The sequence below is a fragment of the Syngnathus acus genome, chromosome 6 (assembly GCF_901709675.1).
Source record: "Syngnathus acus chromosome 6, fSynAcu1.2, whole genome shotgun sequence".
Lineage (NCBI taxonomy): Eukaryota > Metazoa > Chordata > Actinopteri > Syngnathiformes > Syngnathidae > Syngnathus > Syngnathus acus.
The window spans coordinates 8,497,274-8,521,594 of record NC_051092.1 but is presented as its reverse complement, the minus strand read 5'-3'; the positions used below and the strand labels follow the sequence as shown (position 1 = coordinate 8,521,594).

Sequence of the window (24,321 nt, the reverse complement as noted above, 5' to 3'; positions counted from 1 at the left end):
TTCCGGAATGGCGTAACAATCAAGGACTAGAGTCGGCTCTTTATCGTATCGATCAAACGTCTATTGCTGCTGCACCACTCACTGTAAGTTGTGTTCAGTTGTCTTCCATCTGCTGAGTTGCTGGGTGTCGCTTATGTGGAATACAGCACTGTATAAGAGACTCGCTCGGTGATGCAACAAGTGGTGCACCTGCAGATTTCATTCTCGGTAGAAAGTTGCAGTGCGGTCTGTGCGAACTCGTTAAAAAAAAAACTGCAGTTGCACGTCTCGCTGTCGAGTACTTATCTTATGTGTAAACACGGATTACTGGCCAAAACACGCCGCGTTTTGCTACTTTTTAGTATCTTTAAATAAGCTTTATATATATATATATATATATATATATATATATATATATATATATATATATATATATATATATAAAAAATGTAAATCAGCAAATAGAGTATATTTTTACATTATTTTTTATATTAACTTTGACTAACATTTTTGATGCAACGCTTAATATGACTGTTTTGGCTTTCATTAGACTACCTAATATTGTAGCCTCTATGACACCAATTGAAAGCCAACAAATATGACAGGAACAGTTTCTCATAGATGGGGTGCAATCATAGTGAAATAGTGGTTTTAGCACATCTTCCTCATGTTCTGAGTTTCAGGGATTTGAATTTCACCTGGTACGCTATCTCATCTCACTCTTATTTATTCATTGTTTGTGCCTTTTTTAAAAAAAAATTGTGTTGTTTACTTGTATGTATATTGTGTACTATGTCGTCACCGTGGGATAGTGGGAACGTTATTTCGATTTCTCTGTGTGTCTTGGCATGTGAAGAAATCGACAATAAAGCAGAGTTTGACTTAATCCCACGTTCCAAAAACTCACAATTGCCCATATGTGGGATGGTTGTTTGTCTTGGAATAGACTACATCTCACCCTTGATTCTAATGAGGACAAGCACTATAAATATAATGACTAGACGATTGCATCTTGAGGGGTTCTTCATCCTCATTGGGCCTTCACATCAACTCCAGACACCTTTAATAACTCATGTAAATTTGTGACAATGGTGATTTACTAGCATGTCAAGACACACGATGAGATACATCTAAGCAGTAGTATGTTTTTATGATCATGAGAATCCAAAATCAAAAACACAAATTTTGATTACTTGCCCAGCCCTTTTGCCACACAATAGGTTGTCTATTGCTCCCATCCTGTCTGTTCATGTCCTGTACTGTTTGCTATTTATTATGCTGTTGTCACAGTATATCCCTTCTTAAACCTCATTCTGTTTGACTGCATTCGCAGAAAAATATGCATGTATTAGGATGAGATGAGCCTATAGACAGCAAAGCAGTTTCGGTATGGTAAGGTATACAGAGCCACCATTTTGTGTGATTAAATGGCCAAACACGACAGGTTTAAAGAAATCTCATGTTCTGCATAGATTATTTTTATTATTCATCTCAATCAACCAATTTGAGTTGGTTGGAATTTGAAATGCCACACAGATACATGAGAATAGTGATCGATCATTTTTAGGTTACAAAGGTAGTACTTTTAGATAAATATCCAACTTTAATCTTTAGAGTGTACACGCATGCACACAAGCGCATGCATATATATATATACACAATCACACACAGATTTCTGCACTCAATTTTGGAGCTCTTAATATATTTTGGGGTTGCAAATTAAGGTCAATATATTCTAAAACCGCACTATTTTTCTTGTGCTAGCAAGCATTGGTAAGTTCTCAACAATCATCTTTTTTGTTTGTCCCCCCCCTCCCTTTTTTCCCTCCTCTGCTCTCCTTGTCTTCACATGCCACCCACAAGCACCACGCTTGTCTCCCCCTCCCTACTCAACTCTGCCATTTGGGAGTGGTGTTGGAGCAATCATGTGACTTTTTGTCTGAACAATTGCTTATGTTTGCCATTGGATGATTTCTTTCAAAGAGCGTCGGTTGCGTAGGCAACGGGGAATGGCGGCACCACTTCACATTGCTCTTCAGCTGCTCCCTCCCCTCTGCACTGCTCTAAGCATGTATGTGTCTCTCCCATAGGCAGCGGTGGATCAGGTAGCGCAAACTGTCAGAAGCAGGCTTGTCTCACTCTTCCTCTGCTCCCTCTTCTCCTTTTTCACAAGACAGACACTCACAGAGACAGGCTGGCTGCAAGAGGTGAGTGACAAAAATGACCACATTTTCTCCGTAATTGTAAAACATAACGCAGAAGAAAGTTGAGTTCTTTTCGGGTTTTGTTTTATTTTTTTCTTATTTAACTGTGCCTTTCTATTATTAAGGTTATATTGTGGATTGGAAATTGGATCGATGAGATGTGTTTTATTAAACTGTGTTTTTTGAAAAGAGTCAAACAACAAATTTCAACCCCTGTAGGTGAAAATTGTACATTTAGAAATTTACCGAGTTAGTTTTTGGGACAAATTCATTTGTTATGCTAAGGCACATGAACTTCAATTGGCTTAAATTAATAACCATAAAGTAATGGTAATGTTTCTTCTGTGGTCCATATTCCTCTTTTCTTGCCCGAAAATATTGCCCATCAGAATACAAATAAACACATGAATCAAAACGTGACCATCCTGAAATGATACCTTCTCTGCTCCCCTTCTTGGGCTCCACCAACCAGGTGGTTGTGTCTGTGTTTAGTTTCTATGGAAACGCAAGACGCCCATTCCCTGCCCCTCCCTTTTCATGCACTCTATCTGATGACCTGAAGGACATTCTGCTATCCACATACGCAGCATCAGTTTGGGAAAAACTTCACCCTTTCATCAAAAGGCACATTGAAAGGAGGGTTCGCTACTGGCAGTAGTCACCAGGACGAATCTGGCACTAATGCCCTGTTGAAGCATTTGACCAAAACCATTATGTCACCACTGTTGTGCAGAGAATACAAACATATCAGCTTATTCGTGATATGTCGGCATGGCATCTGACAGCAAGCGGCACAAACCTTCACACATGGCCATTGTCTAGGAGCTGATGAGTAAGAGCATATCTGATAACAGACAATCATTAATTCAGACTCACGTGCGGCCAGTCTTAGCTCACACTCCAACCCTGAAGAGGATGGTGATGGGACTCTTTAAAATTCAACAGGTCATTACGCTTGCAATTGGGGGGGGGGGGGGGTGGTCTGTTTTGCATATGTACTCTGCTTGAAAATACAGCATCTGTTGTTGTGGTTGTATGAAAAGAGAAAATAGTCTCAAGATGCAGTTTTGTCAACATGTTTGTGGGCATACTGTCGAAGAAGCGACTTTTGTTTTCTTTTTTTGCTTCTTGTGTGCATAATGCATGATCCAAGCTACAAAGGACTTTGAACTTTGACAGCTACCGCTTGGCTTTGACCTGGAAAAGCACAGAGGGAAAAGGCTGGCAAGGCTGGTGCAGTGAAAGTGTTGTTCCTGCAGGTGTTTGCATAGTTCTTTTCAACCATTTGATAACATGATCTGTTAAGGGACCAATTGGAAGACTCTTTGGACTCGACAAATTGATGCAGTACCTTAAAAGTCAAACAAACGCGGTGAGGTAAACGGAGACAAACACTGAGCGAGAATGTCCGGTGACCTCAGCCTTGGTCTGTGTGGGGCTTATGAAGCTTTTGTTCAACTCTGACCCCTGACCTGTTACCACCTGACAGCTCCCAGGCCACAAACCCACATTTCCTGTCTCTTTAGATACCCAACCCCTCCTTTGGCTTTGTTTTTTGTTTAGATAAAGGTAAAATCAGCAGTTCTAACCCTAACACTGGCCACCATCTTGTTTTACAATAAATAATTGTTAGAGTTTTATAGATGCAACAAAACCATAGTCACTATCTGAATTTTTAACACTGGATGGATGGTTGGCTGAAATGGGGCTTTAAACACCTAGTATGTAGACCAGATATTTGCAGCTAGAATAGTCATTTACCTCATTAACAATGTATAGAGTGTATTCTTGATTAGTTTATTGTTATCCTCATTGAAAAATAGCCATTTTATTAAAAAAAAAAAAAAGGATATTTCTATGTGACCACAAACTTTTGAACGGTAGTGTAGGTCAAATGTTTAAGTTAAAAGCATTTTGTATACAGGTTCCCAAAAATGTGACACATGTTGTAAAGCCAGCCTGAACTGGTTGAAAGAAGAAAAATAGGGAAAAAATGGCAATAAGAAATTGCCTTGGAAGGGTTGATTTATTATTATCCAAGACTGTTTTCAATAGAACATTTACAGTCGTGTGAAAATATGCGACATGAATCTTGAAAATCCTCAGAAAAGGATAAAACAAGTATGTGAGATTAAAAAACATAAAAAATTAAAATTAAATAAAACCATAATTAGACAGCCATACTATATTAAGGTATTTTTCACATGAAGGGCATGCGTACTACCTCGCCTATTTAGCTTTAAGACTGATGGCTTTGGAGAGTTTTTGGTAGTATGATGCTACTTTACTCACTGTCCAAGCTTGGTCGACTAAGAAGTTGACTAGATGAGAAGATGGTGTCAACAAGGACGAGGGGAGGAGGCAAAGCGCATTTGGACCTTAATGCTATTCATTCATGGTGCATAAAAGCCAACAAAGACATAATCAGCATGCATTCCCCTTTGCCCTCTACTACTCTGAACCTTTTTTAACCCCTGGCAAACCCACTTGGTCTATTGCCATCATAGCCTTTTCCTCCCCTCTTAGTGGATTTATGGATTGATCACCACTCTTTGGGTGGATGGGAATATATCACTTGGTTTGAGATTAATGTAATTTTTTTGTGGTGATAAATAATCCAAAAACAGCAATTGAATCTTATGAAAGAACTGTTTGTAATACATTTTAGGGCTCGGTTGTCTGTTTTCTTTGGCTTCTTTGTTGAATGAAGAGGGGCAGACAAGTGGGAGCAAAGAAAGGGGGGGGGGGGGTTCAAGAATGTTTGAGTCACAGAAAATGAGGGATGATATATGTGGGGTTGGACAGAGACGGGTGGACTGAAGAAGGCACAGCAGTAGGAGGTGCCCCGAAGAATGCCTGGAAGGTGTCAGGAAACTTTGAGAGGCTTTGGACTGCTAATCCTCCTTGCAGGCCTGTTGTGTTTCTATCTTCAGCTCTATAAAACATTTGTGCATGATTTTGGAAATCTCACAAAAAGCCCTTGAAGAAATTCTGTGTAGATTTGATGATGGACGTACACATCATCCTCTTAAGCTTTATACCCTGTCAAGGTACTGGATGTGCTTATTTTTCTGCTCCTTCAAAATGTCACCCCTCAGCGGCACCTTAACCTTTTCTCACTTTGGCCTTTGGTACAGTAAGTCCTCCAGAGACTTTTACTTGACGGTTCTTTAAGTGATTTGTCTGACAGTACAACTTAGATGTGCCAAAAGCATTGCTTCATAGACCGAACACCAAAGCCCTCAGAAGTGAAAAGAATTCCTCATGGGGGCGAGCCTGGCGAAAGGGTTAGCGCGTGTGTGTGTGTGTGCGTGTGCGTGTGCGTGCATGTGTGCGTGCGCTTTTACTTGCATAATGTACCTTACTGCAGTTTCTCGTATGCACACATATTTTACATTACTTAACATATTCATAGCAGCATTATGTTTGTTGTTTATGTGTTCATTTGGAATATTGTACACCAGATGCCATATAAAAAAAAAGTTATGAAGCCGGTTTTAACTTTGGCCCGAATTTGATTTGCATCTGATTTGCCTTGAATTTGAAAGAACTTTATTGTGTGAAATAACATTTCTCTTCTGGTTTAAAAAAGGGATGTAAGTTTGGCAAGTATTGAAAAACAGCGAAACAGAATAATATATCATATCATACTATATCATATATAATGCGTCATGTAGAGGTGTACCTACAAATGCAACTCGGTGCTTGGAGTTAACACGTATCTAAATGGGACAGGAGAACTGAAGCGTCCTCTCTCAGTCTCTCTATTTGCCAATGAATGCTACAGCTAATTATTTACTTATCAAACTTATCTTGTAGTAGATGTTTACTTATCAAACTTATCTTTCATAAGCAGACATGTGATGTCATGCACGCTAAGATCATGTCACCTCTGATCTGCTGGTGAAAGAGGACTTGTCAATTAATCTTTGAAAGATTAAAAAAAAAAACCTTCTATCCACATTTCCATCCCTTAATTCCTACAAAAAACATGACTTTATTTCAAATTGACACTGCAGAGCATTTACAAGTATCGGATTGGTCTAATTCACAATTACTGTACGTGAATTTTTTTTTTTTAGTCACTACTGCCCTCTGAGGGAGACCATAAAACTGATCCACGATAAAATGAGCTTAACAGCCCTGCCATAAAGGGTTACATTAACCTCATCAAATACAGTACAGCATGTCTCAGTAAATACAATAATAAATATTTGACCCAATATACTACTGTACACTTCCTCTTAGTATACTAACCTAACCCAGACAATTCTCTGGGTCAACGTTGCTGTATTTATTTTCACGATGAACAGCAGTCTTTTTGTTCCACACAAAGACCTGTTGGTATCAGGTGCAGTATCAGTTTTAAGTTTCATGTACGTATGGGCGGTGGTCAAGCCCTAAAGTGAAGAGAGACACCAGTTTTGTCTTTGATTGAGTTTTTAAGGTGCTTTGGAAACAAAAGAGTTAAGTTTAATGTTGTTTTATGTTGGATCTTTGCTTGAACACATTTTTTTCTACAGTGTAGTAGGTGCACCTGGTCTCCTGTTCTATGATGTCATTCCTGAGCAAAGCAAGCAAAAACAAACAAACCTGACATTCACTTGCGTAATCAGCTGTTCATTTCACACAAGGTCAGGGGTGGGTGGGTTTTTTAATGCCTCTGGTTATAAATTGTGCAAACAGTTTGAACTGCATGCTAAGATGCAGTATATTTGTCAGATAAAAAAGGAGACAATATGAGGAAACGGATATAGAGAGAGCATGACGTAAACACTTACCTGAAAAAGGAGGAGGTACCTGATCTGTCAGCACAGCAGGAAAGGGTGGGGAGAAAGAGTGACAGAAGGAGGAGTGACTGATAGGGTGTGCTTCTCTGTGGGTGAGAGAGGAGGAGGGGAATAGTCAGCCACAGAGAGAGGAAGAGAGACAAACAGAGAGAGAGGGAAAAAAAGCAAACTCTTCCAGGCTTTCAGATCTTGACTGTGGTGGAGACACCCAGGAGCAGTGCATTCCTGAGGCAGCCAGCCAGACGGAGCGAGAAAAAAGAAGCCACATCCTTGATATCGCTTGGGCACCACGTCCGACTGACTCTGACTGTCGTTGTCGTCCACACACACACACTCATACGTACATCCTTACATATGCTCACACACCAGAAGGATTCTGCTGCCAGTTTTATAGGAATTTTGCTCAGCAAGGCAGAGAAAGAGTGTGATCTAAGGAGGCTAAAGACAGAGAAAAAAAGATTCTTCCTGGTGAGTGGAAAGTTTTTGTTGTTGTTTTTATTTGTTTGAATGTGTCCTTTGAATGTCAGTGCGGGGAAGTTTCTCTTTGCTGTGGGGCATACGCTCTAGCCTTTGCATATTGAATAATGGCACACTTGCAGAGAGGAATGACTATCGTATAGGCTCTATATATTTCTAAGCAGATGATTAGACGTCTAATTAAGTACTCTGTGTTTCAACAACTATGACTTTACGGCTGTCTATACTACAACAAACTTGCCGTAGATAGACTCAAACCTGTTTGGCGAAACTTCTTTGTACTCTTGTGATTTTTTTTTTTTTTTTTTTTTACTTCTCCATGTGTTTTTTTTTTATAAATTCTCCATATTTAGGAGCAGTGTCTGTGTTTTTCTGTCGAAAGGGAGCATTCGGTATTAGAACTATGAGACAAGTGCATGCTTCTTCTAGTCAGCTGCTGCTTTTATCACTGGAGGATTAAAGATTAATTCATTGGCAGCCCGAGCAGAGTTCAGTGCTGCATGCCCCAGCCTCATTTAACTGTTAGGGTGCTACATATTTCAAATAATATCATGCAATGCAAGTGTCAAAGCCTTTTTAATGATTGACTCTCACATGACAAGCTTCTTGTTAACATTCCTCAGTCTGCTATTGACCAGGAAATAAACTTGTGATCTCAATAGCCCAACATTCTTTCTAACCAATTTTGGGTATCGATTGGAACCTCCCCCACCATAATTATACCTTGTGTTGATTATAGCTAACTAGGTTTTTATTGTTGAAACAGCTTTTTAGTTTTTTGTCATTCGTTTAGCTTACCTTGTCTTGTATAAGTTGCCACTAACACGCCCGAGTGCTTTTAAATGTAAAGGCTGACGTAATAATATCATCGATTACTAGTACGAATGTTTTGTGTTTCCCAGAATCAGTAAAAGGAAGTAGACTTTTTGCATTGTTTACCAGATTATCTCTTCCAAAGCCATATTGCCGCTCAAAATATAAAACAGTCTTTAAACTTGGACTGTAATGGAATGTTTTGTGTTTCCCAGAATTAGTAAAAGGAAGTAGACTTTTTGCATTGTTTACCAGATTATCTCTTCCAAAGTGAAATTTCAAAACAATTACCGCCCAAAATATAAACTAGTCTTTAAACTTGGACTGTAAGGTTGTTACACCTTGTGTACCACTATTATCATAGTGTCCATATCCCAAATTGGATATGAGCACTTAAAAAAAGTCCCAAATCTTACAAAAAAGTGGAAGCTATTGCAAAGGCGAGAACCAACATTTGAGTTCCTGAAAGTGTACCAGTGCTATTGTCTCTGATCACACAGCAGGGCAGTGGTATGTTTTACTGTAGTGTGATCTCAACTTTTTATACATGTTATAAATGCTTATTTCTTCTTTCCTCCTCCTAAGTGTTCAGCTCCCTCAGTCTAAGTGACTTTTCTTATTGTCCTTCCATGGGCCTGTTAAGGATACTGAGAGTGGAGCATCCTCTGATTGTCATGTTCTCCACTCCTTTATTTTACTGTTCTTTCTCTGCTTTATTTCAGAGATGGCTTTCCATCTTTCTGTCGCTTCTGTCAAAGTGCCTGTCTGTCATTTAGCTCACGTGGAAAGGAAAGCGGGCTCGGCCATGCACAGCACGGTATCGTTGGGAATTCTTGATGGAAATTTACAAAGTAATTTTTCATGCTGTGAAGTGACTTCATTTCTCGGGTCCTTATCAGGCATGTTTACCGGCTCCCGCAGATGCACTCAGGGCCGGGGGTAATTGGATGACGCTAGGACATGAAATAATATGTCTGCATAGTTTCAGGCTATGATTATTTTGGGAATGTGGTTCAGACCACTTTCTTTGCCTCTGTAAATGTCTTTTTTCTTAAGTGTAGCTCCGTCGAAGTCTCACACTCCTTGTTCCACGTGTCCTTGTGCAATGGGACGGAAGGCTCATGTCAGATCCATTAGGGATGAAAGTACACTGCAGTGATAAAAGATTGATCCAGTCCTCCTTGCATCACATCTCACACCCAGCCCCATCATGCTGCCTCGCACCCCTTTTCCAATCCAAAGTCAGCCCAGTTTATGATTTTTCAACTCTTTTCTACTCATTTAAATAAATCATCCTCACAGAGTTCACTTCCCACGGTTTGATGAACGAGGAGCATACCGTTTTTTTTTTTTTTGGAGGGTGGCGCCCGTTCAAAAATTATGCAAGCTGGCAGTGACAGATATACACAGTGACAGTATTTCTGTCCCATTCTTTTTTTGAGGGGTTTGGCAGCTAAGGGAGGCTTCTCATAAATTAGGTGTTTCTGTGGAGCTACGATGGGAAAAAATATATTTGGCTCACAGAACTAGTCATAAAAGAATGGCATACAGCCCAGTGAGCCCCACTTCACCTGTTGTATCTGAAGAGGCAAAGACAACAGACCTATGCTTTGTCAGCTGGGAGACTATAATTACTGAGAGGAATGAGGGGATTTAAAAAAAGAATTTCACTGTGGTTCTGCTTTTAGACCTCAAGATGTTTTAAGTGCCTTTGCAAACACGTTATTGTTGGAAACCAGCATACGTTTTGCAAAACCCTTTCCTTAACCGATGCCATGTTGGCATTTGCTATGTATTTTGTGTGCAACTAAATTTGAAAAAAAATCAACAATTTTGGGAGAATGATAATGTTAGTCTGGGTTACAATTGATTGTCAACTTTCTATGCCCTGCCCTACTTGACACACAGCCATCACCACACTGAAACAAATAAAAAGTTACGTTGAAAAAAAAAAAAAACACTCCACAAATGGTCTTGCTTAGTCAATAGGGTAAAGTTTCTTTGAGCTCCCTTCTCTAAATCCCTTTTCATTGAACCAACATATCCTGCTTCGTAGTTGCCCTGCATCAATGATTCTCAGGATTAACTTTCAGAGCTTTGTCCACCTAAGGTCATGTTCCCAAGTCATTCCAACTGCCCATAAAGTTCCACTTTGAGAATGCTGCCATGGCCTGTCATGGGAAACTTGTTGTTGGCTCAATGGGTTCAGGGTTCTTTGTTCTGTCACGTCACTAAAAACCCATTGCCACATATCTACGCTTGTATTTCCTCAACAGGAGAGACAGCTTTTAGTTGAAGGGGTTATGGAGTCCAAGTCTATTTGCCTCCCTGTCCATTGTGAATGTATTGTAGTAAACATCTCTGCCGCCCTTTGGGATGGCCACGTAGCTTCTTTGTGTGAGTGAGCAGCAGCAGGTTGCTCCCCTTGCTCAACCAGCCATGCTGTTTTGACGCACAGAATTCTCTTGGTGGTAAATAAAAGGGTGCCTCTGCCAAAAAACCCTGGACGGTGTGGAGGAGGAGGGTTGGAGGTCAAACACCCAGAAGAGAGAAATGTCTGCCTTGGGACGTGGACGTACTAAATCAGCCAAGTGGACAAAGGGCAGGCAGGTGCATTTGACAGACTGGTCGTCCATTTTGCAAACCTTTGTGGCCACATTGAGCATGGATGTAGAGGTGCAGTCTAACTGATAGAAAATACGGCTCTGAGGTTCAGTTGGGAATTTTTATCTTTGCCACACATCCATGCAAGCACACAAAATCTTCGACTCATGCAGTATTGGCAGGCTTGATACTCTGCCTCCCCTTCGAATAATGACAGGGCATTGAATCCAGTTGTGTATGATACAACCTCATCAAACTATAAATTTGGGTCCAATCTAGCCGCTTGTGATCCTCACCCAGCATATGATATTCATTGGTTTCTGTGAATTTAAAATAGATGCATGTGTTTTAAAGACCCACGTTTTTCACCATATTGCACGTTTTGTCAAGGGAAACTTCATTTGTCTAAAATACATGCCTTAACTACCTTTTAAAGGTTGAAATCACTCACTATTTAGCTGACAGCGTGATTATTAAACCATTTTGTGCCTTCAACGGTAATCTTACATATTCAATTGAATTGATGAATGGAAGATGGCTGTCTGACAGTCTATGATTAAAGGCCGATATGAGTACTTTTAAGGAAGAGGATTAGAGCAGATATTATCAGGATCAGTTGGCTTAGTACCTTTGAAAGTATTATCACCAGTGGCTGCTCAAAAAAAAAAAGGAAACAATCCAAGTCCTGCTTTAGTCCTTGAATTAGGACTGAATGAATTTAGCAAAACTTCCTGTTTAAAAATGTTGCAAAAAGTTGTGTTGCAAAAAACATAATTTTAAGATCTTTTATTGTGGAAATCTGAAAAAATCTTCTTACAGGTGCATGCTTTTTTTACAGCTTGGCTTCTAAGGTACTTTTAGAAGTCAACACATACATCTTGAAGACTGAAGTCCATCCAATATAAATCCAAATAGATTAATAATAATCACGTTTGTCATGTTTTTATGGTATATGCAAATCTTTTCTTTCTAATATCCTAAAAATATTTTCTTGAGCAATATTAGAAATGGATTTGAAAGAGTATTTGATAAGAGTAAAGAAGAAAGGTAAAAAACAGCAGTGAATAATTCATGTGAGAAGACGTGGAGGAATGTTTTAAATTACCAATGAGTTTGAGCTTCAAACCTGTGACACTGGACGCTGCGGCAAACGTGAATCCCCTGTGGCAGATGCAAGCACGCATACAGCAACTGAGTGCTACACGCATTCGTTCACCTGCAAAAAAACTCAATATTTTGGGAAATTAAAAGTTGACTCTACAGAAGTTACTTTTGTCCTCCATAAACCATTAACAACAACTGAGTATCATTTCCTTTTTGGCTTTGTGTTTATACTTCACACACACTATGCTTGTCAATTTGTGTGTTTAAGCTTGATTGGGAAAGGAGCAGTGTCCTCGTTCCCTGACCAGCATTGCTGACTCATATTGGCGGTGTATAATTACACATGGGTGCTCATCAGCAGTCTGAGAACCTTTTTTTTTTTTTTGGCTCATCTGACAATATGAACTGCGCTTGGAGGGCTAAGCCCGCGGCTGGCCAACCCACTCATCCTGAGCCCACCTCTCTGTGGATGCTTGAGCTGCCTGTGCAAGCTACCGTTATCATTCTCACCATTTGCTGCTTGCTGCTGGCTGTGCATGTGTGCGTGTGTGCGTGTGTGTGTACCCATGAGTCAGCGCAAACAAAGTCCCTGTCGCTGATATTCTCTGCTCTGCTTGGTTTCTCAGCTGATACAAATAACTAAGTGACAAGCCAGGTATTAGTAAGTCTCTTGGTCAGATGAATTATGCAGCAATAATGAAGTGGCAATGCTTTAAAGTATTTTGGTCACATTCTCTGGAGAGTCCCGTTATTATCTTTGAAAAGAACAAAAAGTTAAATTTTTCTATCCAACAATGAAATTCCTCATTGCATCTTGTCCCTTGCTTGCTTCCTGCTCAGGCCAGTTAAACCATCTTTGTGAAAATGGCTTGTGATGATTCACAGCGACTGAGGTGTTTTCCACAGTTAGACTTGGCCAAGACTGTCAGTGACAGGTGATACACTCTCACTGACCATGTCCAATTCTGCTTCAGCTTGTCGACGTTAGCAGTAAACCCACCTCAGTCATCAATTTTATGCGGTATGGTTTCATGGTCCTGTTCATTTTCACCAGATGTTGACAGACCTCACAATGTTTGTAACAGTAAATAATCATTGCTCTTGCTGGCTTGCAATGCATTAATAGTTATGTTTGTGTCACTGGTGATGGACATATGGATGGATTTTGAATAATTGTTCTTGTTTCTCTACTAGAGCTGCCACAGATGATTATTCGGCTAATCATTAATTGTAATCGCGATTAGTCGACTAATTAGGTCATATCTGAATCGGAGGGCATCTCACCAAAAATCAGCCACTCTTGTATAACCATGATTAGCTTGCATATTTAAGATATGTGCAAATTATGGTGGGACAACTAAAATTGAAGGCAATACTGTGGCCTTAACATTAGTGGTAGTAAATATTAAATTTTAATTAAAATGCAAGCAAAAAGTTCACACTTGGTCAAGCCAGTCATTATAGTCAGCAGGTTAAAGCGTGCAGTGCTTGATAGTGGGCCTCAATGCAACTATAATGACTAAATCTTATTAGTGTTGTTTTTATTTCCCTAATTGTAAGTCCATTTTCATAACCAATAAAAAGAAAGGCTAAGGCAAACTGGGGACGGACAATTTTAAGCACATTAAGTAAGCACAATTTTAAAAGAAATGTGCTGTGGGAAGAATGTATTTATCACATGTTTCTTAACAGTGAGCTGATATCAATTGGTATTTTAGGAATTCCAAGCCTCCATTCTAAGAAGGATTAGATCTTAAAATATACAACATATCATGTTCTACTGTTTTGCATGATTCTTTAAAGCACAAATAAAAACACAATTGCTAAACTATTCAGCTGTTATTTTCCCACCATTTATTACTGTCACATTAAATGTCAGTGGTTGAGTGACTCATTGAGAGCCTCAGATTTAGTTTCCTGACTCAGTGGTCCACTTCCTGCTGTCTGACCTACACACTGCAAATCTCTGGTTAAGATTTATTGATTTGTGTTTGTGGAACATTGTGCGATTTTGAAGCCAGGGGTCGTTCTTTGCTTTCTCAAAGCATCACTAAGGATCACTGGAAGACAGCTGGCATTCTAGTATTTTGAGTTGAATCTCTTATTATATTCATTTTAAATAGGCCCAGAGTGAAAATACACATTACACAAAAGCAACTACTGCGTCTCATCGAACTCTATGGAAGTAAAAGACGACGCCATTCCATTTTGATAAAAAATGGCGAGTCAAAAGAAAACGTTCCCCTCATTCCCTTAAATGCAAATTGGATCTTCCTATCCATCCATTCCTAATGTCTTTCATCATTTTTTATGAAGCAGACAACAGCAGGCCTGATGTTATTTTTTTACATTTTTTGGGGAGGAGTGTTTTCTTTGTCATTTGAGTCATCACAAAACTATTCTTTCCCTATCATGAAAAATTGTGAAGTCTCATTGTGAAGAAGGGAACTACTGACATTGTGACAAAATCAAACGCAATACAATGTACTTTTTTTCTTCCACTTTCATCAGTTCTTGTTTGTTTTTATATGTGCCAAGTACAGCCCCTGTCCTACTGAGCCACGGACAATTGTGTTTTCGAAGGCAGCAAATGTTGCGTTTTCGTCAGAGTTCGCCGAGGTTCGTTCAAGGTTGCAAATGTTTGCAAAACATTTGACATAAGTTCACCAATAATTTTAGTGATTTTTTTTGTTGCAAGGAATTTTGAACAGGTTAAAAAAATTCCCTTGCGACAAATAAAGTACAGGCGGAAATCTGCCGAGCATCTGGTGAATATTTGCGACCTTGAACGAACCTCGACGAACTCTGACGAGAAAGTAACATTGGATGCCTTTGAAAACAAAGGGATATCTTTCTAATTCTTAAATCGCCATTTAAAAGGAGGATTGAGCAAGGAAAGAATAATGTGGATGGACTCCTCCTGTTGAGCATTAGAAAAGGTACACGTTCAACATTTTCCTCATTGGACTCATCTTACCAAGAGGTTGTTACTGCTTTAGTACTGCCTCATAAATACTGAAGGAAAACACAGCTGGCTCAGGAGAAAGCCAAATGGGTGAAATGAAAGTGAAAATGCTTGGTCATTAAAGTGGTTAAACGGGATTTTCCCTTTGGGCTCTGAAAAAAAAAGCTACCTCATTATTCTAGGTTGTCTCTTCCACTACCGCACAGACGCAGAAGCAAAAAGATCTGCTGCTTTAAAATGAAATTCTAAAGCAAGCATTATTCACTGAAAATATAAATTGATATGCATGGGGGAAAACATGCATGACTCATTCTCTCTGCAATTTCTCAACCAAAACGGTTTAGCGGATGATAATGACTGCCGCTCTTGACGACGGGCATGTTGTGGACTTAAACGGTTTGTTTTTGTCCTCATGGGTATTTGAACACAGCAACTGTGCTCTCCCAGCAGGCTGAAACTTGGGATGACAAAGAAGGAGTGGCTGAATAAAGAATGCAAATCGGGCGTCAGGGCGCACAAAGGCAAGCACTTTATTAGTTTTATCAGTTATAACATGTGGACGCAGCAGAATGGCCACAATAATTGGCACTACACTACCCAGTGATACCAAAGGCCAGAAAAGAGGCAACTGCCTGCTTAGAGCCAAAGCTCAACAATAGCATGTCTGCGCTTGTGATGAGAGCGGGCCGCCCAATGCCAGCGTAGTAAAGTCTTTGAGTGTTGTCTGTGCCAATCTCGAACAGAGCGACACGGAGGTTCTTCCACCACTGTACATTGTCATCAAGCAGCAATGTCTAACCTACAACATGGTCTTTAACCAGGCAGGGCCATCGTTAGGGATTTTAAGCAAAAACAAACGCAGTGTGTTTTGACACTGCCGCTTTGTGTTGTAGGACCGAGTGCCCAGATGCGTAGTGTGATGCGCACTCTGCATTGTCTCTTGTCCTCCTGTTGCTGCAGCGATAGCACTGTGATGAGCGTTAATGGCCTTTCTGCTTGACACGTGAATGCAGGCGTATCCAACCTGTGACCAAAGCGATGGTATTGCACTTGTCTCTGCAGAATATCAGCCTTGTGCGGAATTGTCGGATACTTTTTGGCACGGTTGATGGAGAGCAGAAATCTAAACGCAAAACTTTTGGTTTTGCTTCCAAACTCAAAGCTGTAAGTCTATTTTTTACAACTATTGTTAACTACCGTATTTTCCGGACTATAAGGCGCACCGGACTATAGTCCAGTAAATACGGTATTCTGTTCAAATTCGTGTTAGCGAGCACTTCTACCGTCCACCTAACAGTTGGGTAGGGAGGAAAAATTGCGCAAACAACCATTGTTCCCCACTCAGATGGGCTGAAACACGCCCTGGGCTCTGAGCGGTGGTCACCTCTTGTGCCTTCAGTGGAATTCACAGAGGAGCCTCTGACTGTTTTTGAAGAGAGACAGAACGAGGCGCAGACGGGGTGATAAAAGGCGCTTGGCGTTTTTTTTTAGATGACTGATGAGAGAGGAGAGAATGGCAAGCACATGGCTCCAATCATAGCTATTTTCTTTGCCACTCTTCCGCTTCTTTTATCTAGTTTTCACATGTATCTCCCAAACCGCCTTGCTCATTGTCTGTCTTCTAGTCTCCCTTTTTCTTTCCCTGTCTTTCATCATACATTCAACAGACAACGTCCTTAAGTAGTTTTATCGCTAAGATGGAGATTTGATCGAGGTTGCTGATTAGTGAGAGCATTTTCTTCATTCCTTGCACATGTGACATGTAAGGAGGACATGGTTTCAGGTGAAACTAGGTGTCAGGTTGTTTTGGTGGGTTGGGCAATGACGTATAGAGCACTGGAAGTGATTCTTTTTTCATGCAGTGCAGTATACAGGATTGCCAGGAGGATACAACTCATGTTGGAATGGGTGGTTTGGTGGAAGGCTGTGAGTAGAACGAGTTACACGCAAATCTGAGCCAGTACTAATTGCAGAGATTGGACAGCATCAGGTTGTTGTCCAGTTCTCACTCTTATTGCTTACAACAGAGGGAACTGATCGCAACCTAAAACTCACAGGTCTGTCTGATTCTTGTTCGTACAGCTTATCATGTTTCGCTAACCAGTGAGAACTAGATCTAAATAACATGGGAGAGTGGCATTCTTGTGTTCCCTTTTTCATTGTTTTTAGTACATAGAAACCTTAAACTGGAATAAAAACTAGAGAATGTTTGCATAATTGCATTTAAAACCTAATTTACTGGTAAATGAAGGGCAAAGTTCATCCTCCATTTCAGCTTCACTTTTTACAGGTCATCTTAGGCTGTGGAAGTGTTTTGAATTTAGTTCTAGTGAGGCAGGTGTTCCGGTATTTCCTGTGACGTGGCTTGCAAAGTGTCATTCCACTGTTGATGGCCCCAAGATTTGAAAGGTTGCTTCCTGTATATCAGATAGAGAGAGGAAAAAAAGCCTCTCTGCCAAAGTAGATGATTCTTCACTCCATGGCTCAACCGCACAGGTTTAATTAATGTCTTGCAACACTGTTTGTCGTTCCAAGGAAAAATATTGACATCACTGCAGTAATGTTTAGTTTTGATAAGCAGATTCATTTGCCTACATTATACTGACTTATTTGCCATCGAGCTTGCTGGTCCAGTCTTATTGCGGTGACGACAGACCTCCTTTGTGTGATGTAATGTTGTTGCCCAGTGGGTTTGCTGTCTAAACAAGTGGAGAAATAATGGTGGTGTACGGTGGTGAGGTCACGAGGGTAGGCTGGGCAAGGCTGATAGTAGGAATTCTTCCGGCTGGTTGATGAAGTCAGTGCATTCCCCAGAGGCAACTTCTTATTGGCAGCCAACAGAGCACGGCCAGGCACTGAAAGAAGGCCAAGATAAGGTGTGTGTGTGTGTGTGTGTATGGGGCGAGGGGGGGCTTGAGTTAAAACACCTCCCAATGAGAATTAGAAAGTCAGACGAAAAGAGAACGCCATCTGTTTGAGTCTTGTGTTTTACCCACCGAGATGACATAGTTTCTTTCTTGGTGCCAACTTTTGTAGATAAACCTTAACTGCCTGAAGCTTTCCTCTTTTTATGAGCATTGCAGTATTTTATTACCTTGTTTTGAAGCTTGGCTGTGAGAGTACATACCGACAGAGACAGAAGTCAACATAATGATATTAATTTAGAGTCTAACCTGCCTGGAGAGAGGTTGTTAATTTTACCATCTCAAGTCAACTTTGATCCTGCTGACACTGGGAGGACACTTGGAAACACACCATTCCCTTTTTTCTCAATGTTTTTTTCCACCCACACAAACACCGTCCACCAGATGCACGCAAGCTTGAGTTGCTCCACTTCTCCTGTCCATTCCCTTCGGCAGTAAGCTATCATAACGGCTTTGAAGGAGGGTAGCGGAGCGTTGAATTGGGTTACAGATTGCCGGTTATGCGCCTAGGTCCTCAAGATCTTGGCCGAGCTCTTAACAGACCACTAGGATTGCTGCTACACCCTTTATATTCGGGTGTGGTCATAAATGAATTACTCAGCATGAATTAGTAATCACATGAAGTGGAACGTGAACTCACTGTCAACACACTCTGTTGTGTGTAAGATAGACACAATTTGTCCACAACTTTCAACACCTGTGCGTCTCTGTGGTCCATCTCATACAGATTTGAGGACATGCATTGCTGAGCTGAGCCCAACTGAACTGTAGAGATCACTTTGGAAGACCATCTTACCAATCGGCTCACTTCGTTCGGTCTCGGATGGAACTCAAAGTGTGGGTGGACGGAGTGGTGCGGGTGGTATGCGGACTATCAGAAGAGACATCTTGCCAGGATGTGGTCATCGCTCTGGCCCAGGCAATAGGTGAGTGACCCCAGCTCTTAATATGGCAGTGTCACCTGTTTCCATCCAGCCGTACCTTTAAGTGCATGTTTAGGGTTTCACGAGCAGTGCTGAATCAGTTGTTGTGTAAAAAGAAAGGAATCACATTTTAGTGGTTCAACTGTGCTAACGTGTATGATGGAGAGATGATTGGTCGTTTGTCTTTGTCTCTCCTCTCTAACTAATGTGAGTTCCCAATAATGATGTAGATGATGAACTCATCTTCAATTGAAACGTGGCTGGATGTTAAAAAAAAAAAAATCATGCGGACAAAACAGAGGGCATAATGTTTAATCCTGAAGTTGCAGCTTTGCACAAAGTTAAGAGCTCCGCTGGATTGCCATGAGGTCATTTTGGATTTGAGTCTGCTCATGTATTCTCTGTCTTTATTCAAGCCATACACTGCGGCTGCATTAAACAATATAAGACCAGATTTAGCACTAGCTACTTTCCACCAGTGATGCCTGCTGAGCCATAAGGGAGGATTTGTCCTAATTTCAAGGTCCTAGTGGAAACTTTAGTTTAGCGTTTTTTCATGTTTGCATTTTTTTGTTCTCAGAGGCATATATCAGAAACATCATAAATTAGCTACAACTATTCCTTGTTTTACGTTGGTAAAGTAATTTTTTGAGGAAAGTAACAGTTGTTTACGTGCTTTGAACTTGTTTTTTTCTTCTCCCCCTTTGTTCCCAGGTCAGACAGGCCGCTATGTTCTAATCCAACGTCTGCGCGATACAGAGAGACAGTTGCTGGCCACAGAAAAACCTCTTGAGTCTCTGGCCAAGTTAGGCCAACACGGCAATGAGGTTCAGTTCTTCCTGCGTCGCACTGGTCCAAGCAGCAGTGACGGTCCTGGCTCAAAACAAGACAAACTAACCCCCCTGCCCAAGTATACCGAGCCAGACCTTTTAAAACGCAGCCAACCCAAAAAGGCACTCACATTCAACCTGGGCCCATCAACATCTCCCAGAGCTAAGCAATTCCAGAGGTCTCCTCAGGATTCCCCAGACCAGAGAGCTTCACCTTCGTCTTCTCCCATCCCTGCATCTCCTCATGCTCCATATCCCTCGCCGCCAATCGGCCCATCCAAAGAGGAGGTCTTTAAGGCTGTTCTTCAGCAACAAGAGAGACTACGGGCCATTGAAGCACAGCTGGAAACCCTAGAAAGGGACTCTGATACATGGGAGCGCCACTATCCATCTCTGTCTCCTTCACCCGTCACCGATGCTCACTTCCAAGAGGAGTTGGACACTCTGGAGCAAACAATGCGGATGAACCAGGCTGAACTCGCCCACGAGCAATATTGGGAGGAGGAGTTTCAAGCGGAGACGGAGCGAGAGCGAGGAATGAGGAGAAAGCTGGGCGACCTCCATGTTCAGCTAGATGACTGCGGAAGGCGGCTCCATGAGTTCTCGGTGCGCTCCGCTCAGCTAGAGCAAGAGATTCAACGAGAAAGTCAGATGGAAGCCAAAAGCAAAGGTCCAGAGGAGTCCCTTGATGCAGTGAAAGCAGAGCTCCAGAGCCAGGAGAAGCATGGAACCGAGTTGGAGGAGCACCTCTCTGAGACTGATAAAGCTCTGGGGAAGACAGAGTCTCTGCTGCAGGTAAGGAGAGAGGCTCTAGTTTTGGAAAAGGGACTGTGAAGCCGTGATAGGCCACGATGTTTTTTATTTGACCGTGTAGATCAGACCCTTTTCTACCTAGATACAGACAGTATCCCTCTCCTCCGCGTACACACTGCAGCAGACAGCACAGACAGTTACCAAATACAAACGTGTTTTCAAGTGAAATTAAAACTTTATGAATTCATCTTGTGTATTGAACTAATATTCAACCACTACTCCATTAACCTAAGACATTTTTATTACATGTTATTACAGGAACATTAGGTGTTTTGCTTAGCCATCTTGGCATGTCTCATTTTGTATACATTTTCTAAACACATACACATTGTCCATTGAATTATTTCTGTACGATATAGAAATGAGATTAAAGGGACTTGTTTTCTAGCACAAAAGCTTCACTTTATTGGATCAACAAAGACTTATCTTGGTTATTTATTTAGTGATGAATGTTGTCTTGGGTGCGGCTATGTCAATAAACTCTTAACCAAGTTGAAAACTTCCCATGTAGGCCACGTGAAACCAAAGACTTTAATATCCGTGTCGTGAGCTCTTGGAGGGTACATCACTGATGATGTGTTCAGCAGCATCCTGGAGATGTATTCCAGCCAAAAGAAAGTACAGCGACAACTTTTAGTCAGGAGGTTTGACCATTGTGTCCTGTTCCAAGTCATTGTTAAGTAGTTGCAAAAGTGATTAAAGAATAATTAAGAGCTCATTTGCCTTTCAGCAAGTCATTCCCTTGGCGGGCCTCTGATTGATGCTCTGAGACTGGCACGTTGTCATAGTCATCAGTGCAACTATATACTTGCGTACCAAAACCAACATATTAGGCTTCTGTTTTTTTTATTCCACATGCAGATTTACGTATATTTAAATTTTGAATTTCCAAAACTCCCTAATATGCACACAGTATTATAAGTGTAGCAATTATAGTGGAGATTTATCACTGGAGACATATGCTTATTATTACCATGCAAAAAAAGGAGGCACTGTCAACCATCACGGCCTCTAGACTATTTATTGCGATAGGTGTGATGAGTTTAACTTTACTGCCATTAGGTTAATGGAGGCAGACCTGCAGCTGTGAAATGCAGCAGGCTGCCACAGTCAAATTACCCCCTCACACACACACACACACACACACACACACACACACACACACACACACACAGGCACACACACACCTACACGCGGTTGTTTTCCATGCAGCATTTGCATACAGTAATTAAACAAAGAGAATCAGTTCATTGATCTGTGACCGTTATCATTTTCAATAACTGAATAATTTCCCAGCATTTCCCCCATGGGTTATAATAAGTAAAATGAATACATGACACGGTCTCCCTGGCCTCTCAGATCAGTAAATGAATCACGCAACTGAGTTTAACTGTTCCTGTTATTTGATGACATGACAAAAGCTAATTGAAGATTGTAACGTCGCTGAAACGATTCACTGCGGATGTGTCTGCTAATGGTGACCCTGCAGGCTCTGTAGTATCGACTTCCTCACTCTGATGCCCCCCAATGGCAGGAAATACCACTAGCATCAGTAATGAGGTGATGAGTCCTCTAATTATATATTCAGTAACACACTTAGAAATGAAAACTTCCGCATTCTCAACACATTTATTTGCCACTAGTGTTTGGCACGATTTGCCATCTTCTCTTATGTTACCCTCTATTTTTTTCTTTTGTTTTTTAATCTCAGGCCAAACAGGACGAGCTGGAGGAGTTGAACAAGGAGCTGCGGCAGTGTAACCTGCAGCAATTTATCCAACAAGCCGGCGTCCTGCCTGCACACAGCCACTCACGTACAGACCTCCAAGAGCAACTGGAGCAGTTAGAACTCGCACATCTTCTCCAGGATGGATACACAAACGGCAGTAAGGGCATAAGTCCAAAATATTAAACTGTTTCCAGTAGATTTATTCTTGATACATTTTTTTTTTTTTGTCCCTATAACTCTAGCTGAATCGCCGCCTCGTCCTACTGCCAAGCAGTTTCTGGGACACCCACGCAACCTACAGAACCCCCTCGTGTCCAGCCTCAACCCTGAGGGTGTGTATGTGTGAGACCCTGCCGCCTTCCACGTCCATCCCGCTCTGCCCCTCTCCTGCCCTGCCCCCCCCCTCCCCCCTGGTTCCTGGGACTATTGCCCCCCACCCATACTTTTCTCCATCCTGGCTTCTTTTGGGTTTGAGGCTGCTGTTTTTGGCGTTGGGTTGTGGAAGCATTTGTAAGGTGGAGGTTCCTGCAACTTCTCAACTGCCTTCCTCGTGCTCTACTTCTCAAAGCTCCACTAAACAATCCTCTCTGATTCCCCTTTGATTTTGTTTGATGAAATTTCACATTCCTTCTTCCAATGACATTTTCTTTATTTTTCTTCATTTATTGCCCTAATCTGTTATCTTTCCTTCTGTTTTTCTTCTGGACTATCTGCTTTCTGTATTATGTTTACTTTTGTGCATTGGCACACTTAACACTAACATAAAAGATTTGTACCCTGGCTAAATTTTCACTGACTGAAGTTTTACTGAGTGTGTCTGTCTGTCTGTCTGTCTCTGAGTGTGTGTGTGCGTGAGTGTGTGTGTCTGAAAATTTGGCCAGGGCATTAATCACGACAACGTTCTTACAATGTCGCCAATTCTCATTAAATCCTGATTGCTGCCTTTTCCACTGTATTGCCACAATGACAGCACATGCATAATGTACATTTGTTTTATTATATGTAAAGATGTGATTCAGTTTATATGTGAATGCTATTTATGTCTAAGGGGCTGGGTGTATCCCTACTCCACTGCCTTGTACTTTGGTGACCATCAACATCCAAAGAGCAAGAGCCTTTCACAGAGGGCTCTGCATGTTTTGCACTGTCCCATTCTCTTCCTGTGTAAAACCTTGGCCTATTTGCAAATCAGTCAAAATGTATTTCTGCTGTATTTAACTGGAGCAACTACAACAATTGTCAGCTTGTAAACTCCACACTAAAAGAAGGGAATAGGTCTTCAAAATGTGCAAAAAGGCCAAGGTATAAGATACTTATTTTTTTCTGCTTGATCTAAATGTGCCTGGTTGTTCGACGATGTTGCACTTAACATTTTACCTGACAAAACTTACACTGTTCCTCGGTCTACTGTAGCTTTAGGGTGTGTTCATCTGAAGTGATCAAGAGTTGAAATATGAATTTTAAATCCCTCAAGCCAGTGTTGATTGTATACTAAGCACTTCTAATGTGGTGACAGCTCAAAATGAAGTCCGTGTTTTGGGAGTCCTTTCCTTTTGAAGCTTTCTTCTCTGCCAGTTGAATTTGTTTTTAACGATGTGTTTTTGAACAAATGTGTTTTACTCCTGCTTTGTTTCATGGTGGAAGAATCAATCCACCCCATCTTGTGTAAATATCCTGATGGCATAGGTTTCTCCTGAAGGTTTTTTTTGTAAACAAAGGGATCATTATCCCTGCTTGTTTTTGTGTCTTGCAGTCCTGACCTCCCAAGAGTCGTCGTGGCGATAAAACATGGACCACAGAGCCAAGAGAAACTTGTTCACTTTTTATGTCACCATCACCTCCTATTTAACCTCTTTCTTTGCAATTCTCATTCCATGATAGACGTAAATACTGTAAATACTTAAGACAAATATATTTACAGAGTTTTGCTACTCTAAGCGCTACAAAATATCTGACAAATGTAAAACCTTTTACTTAGAGTAATTATTACAATGTATTTAAATGTAATAAAAATGCCTGAATGTTTTAGAGAATCTTCTGTGCTTTCATTGTGAATCATTGTAATTATATAACGTAAACTCATGTATTGCTAACCTCTAGCAGTAAATAATCAACACAGTATTCCCAAAAACTGACATGAAATATAAATATATTATAAGTTTTGAA

General features: G+C 40.9%; 1 protein-coding gene across 3 annotated transcripts; it reads left to right on the top strand.

Annotated features, from left to right (window-relative positions):
* rassf7a (Ras association domain family member 7a) lies at positions 1-24,321 on the top strand. 3 transcript variants are annotated; one of them, XM_037254441.1, is made up of 7 exons: positions 1-83; positions 2,070-2,186; positions 18,588-18,786; positions 19,498-20,408; positions 22,138-22,312; positions 22,398-22,487; positions 23,909-24,321. In XM_037254441.1, exons 3-7 carry the CDS (start codon positions 18,684-18,686, stop codon positions 23,938-23,940), a joined length of 1,311 nt encoding a protein of 436 aa, XP_037110336.1. In that variant the 5' UTR covers positions 1-83; positions 2,070-2,186; positions 18,588-18,683; the 3' UTR covers positions 23,941-24,321. The 3 variants fall into 3 exon arrangements, with proteins under 3 accessions (XP_037110336.1, XP_037110337.1, XP_037110335.1); XM_037254440.1 differs by lacking the exons at positions 1-83; positions 2,070-2,186 and adding an exon at positions 7,051-7,441; XM_037254442.1 differs by lacking the exons at positions 1-83; positions 2,070-2,186; positions 22,138-22,312; positions 22,398-22,487; positions 23,909-24,321 and adding an exon at positions 7,037-7,441 and having other exon boundaries at positions 19,498-21,035.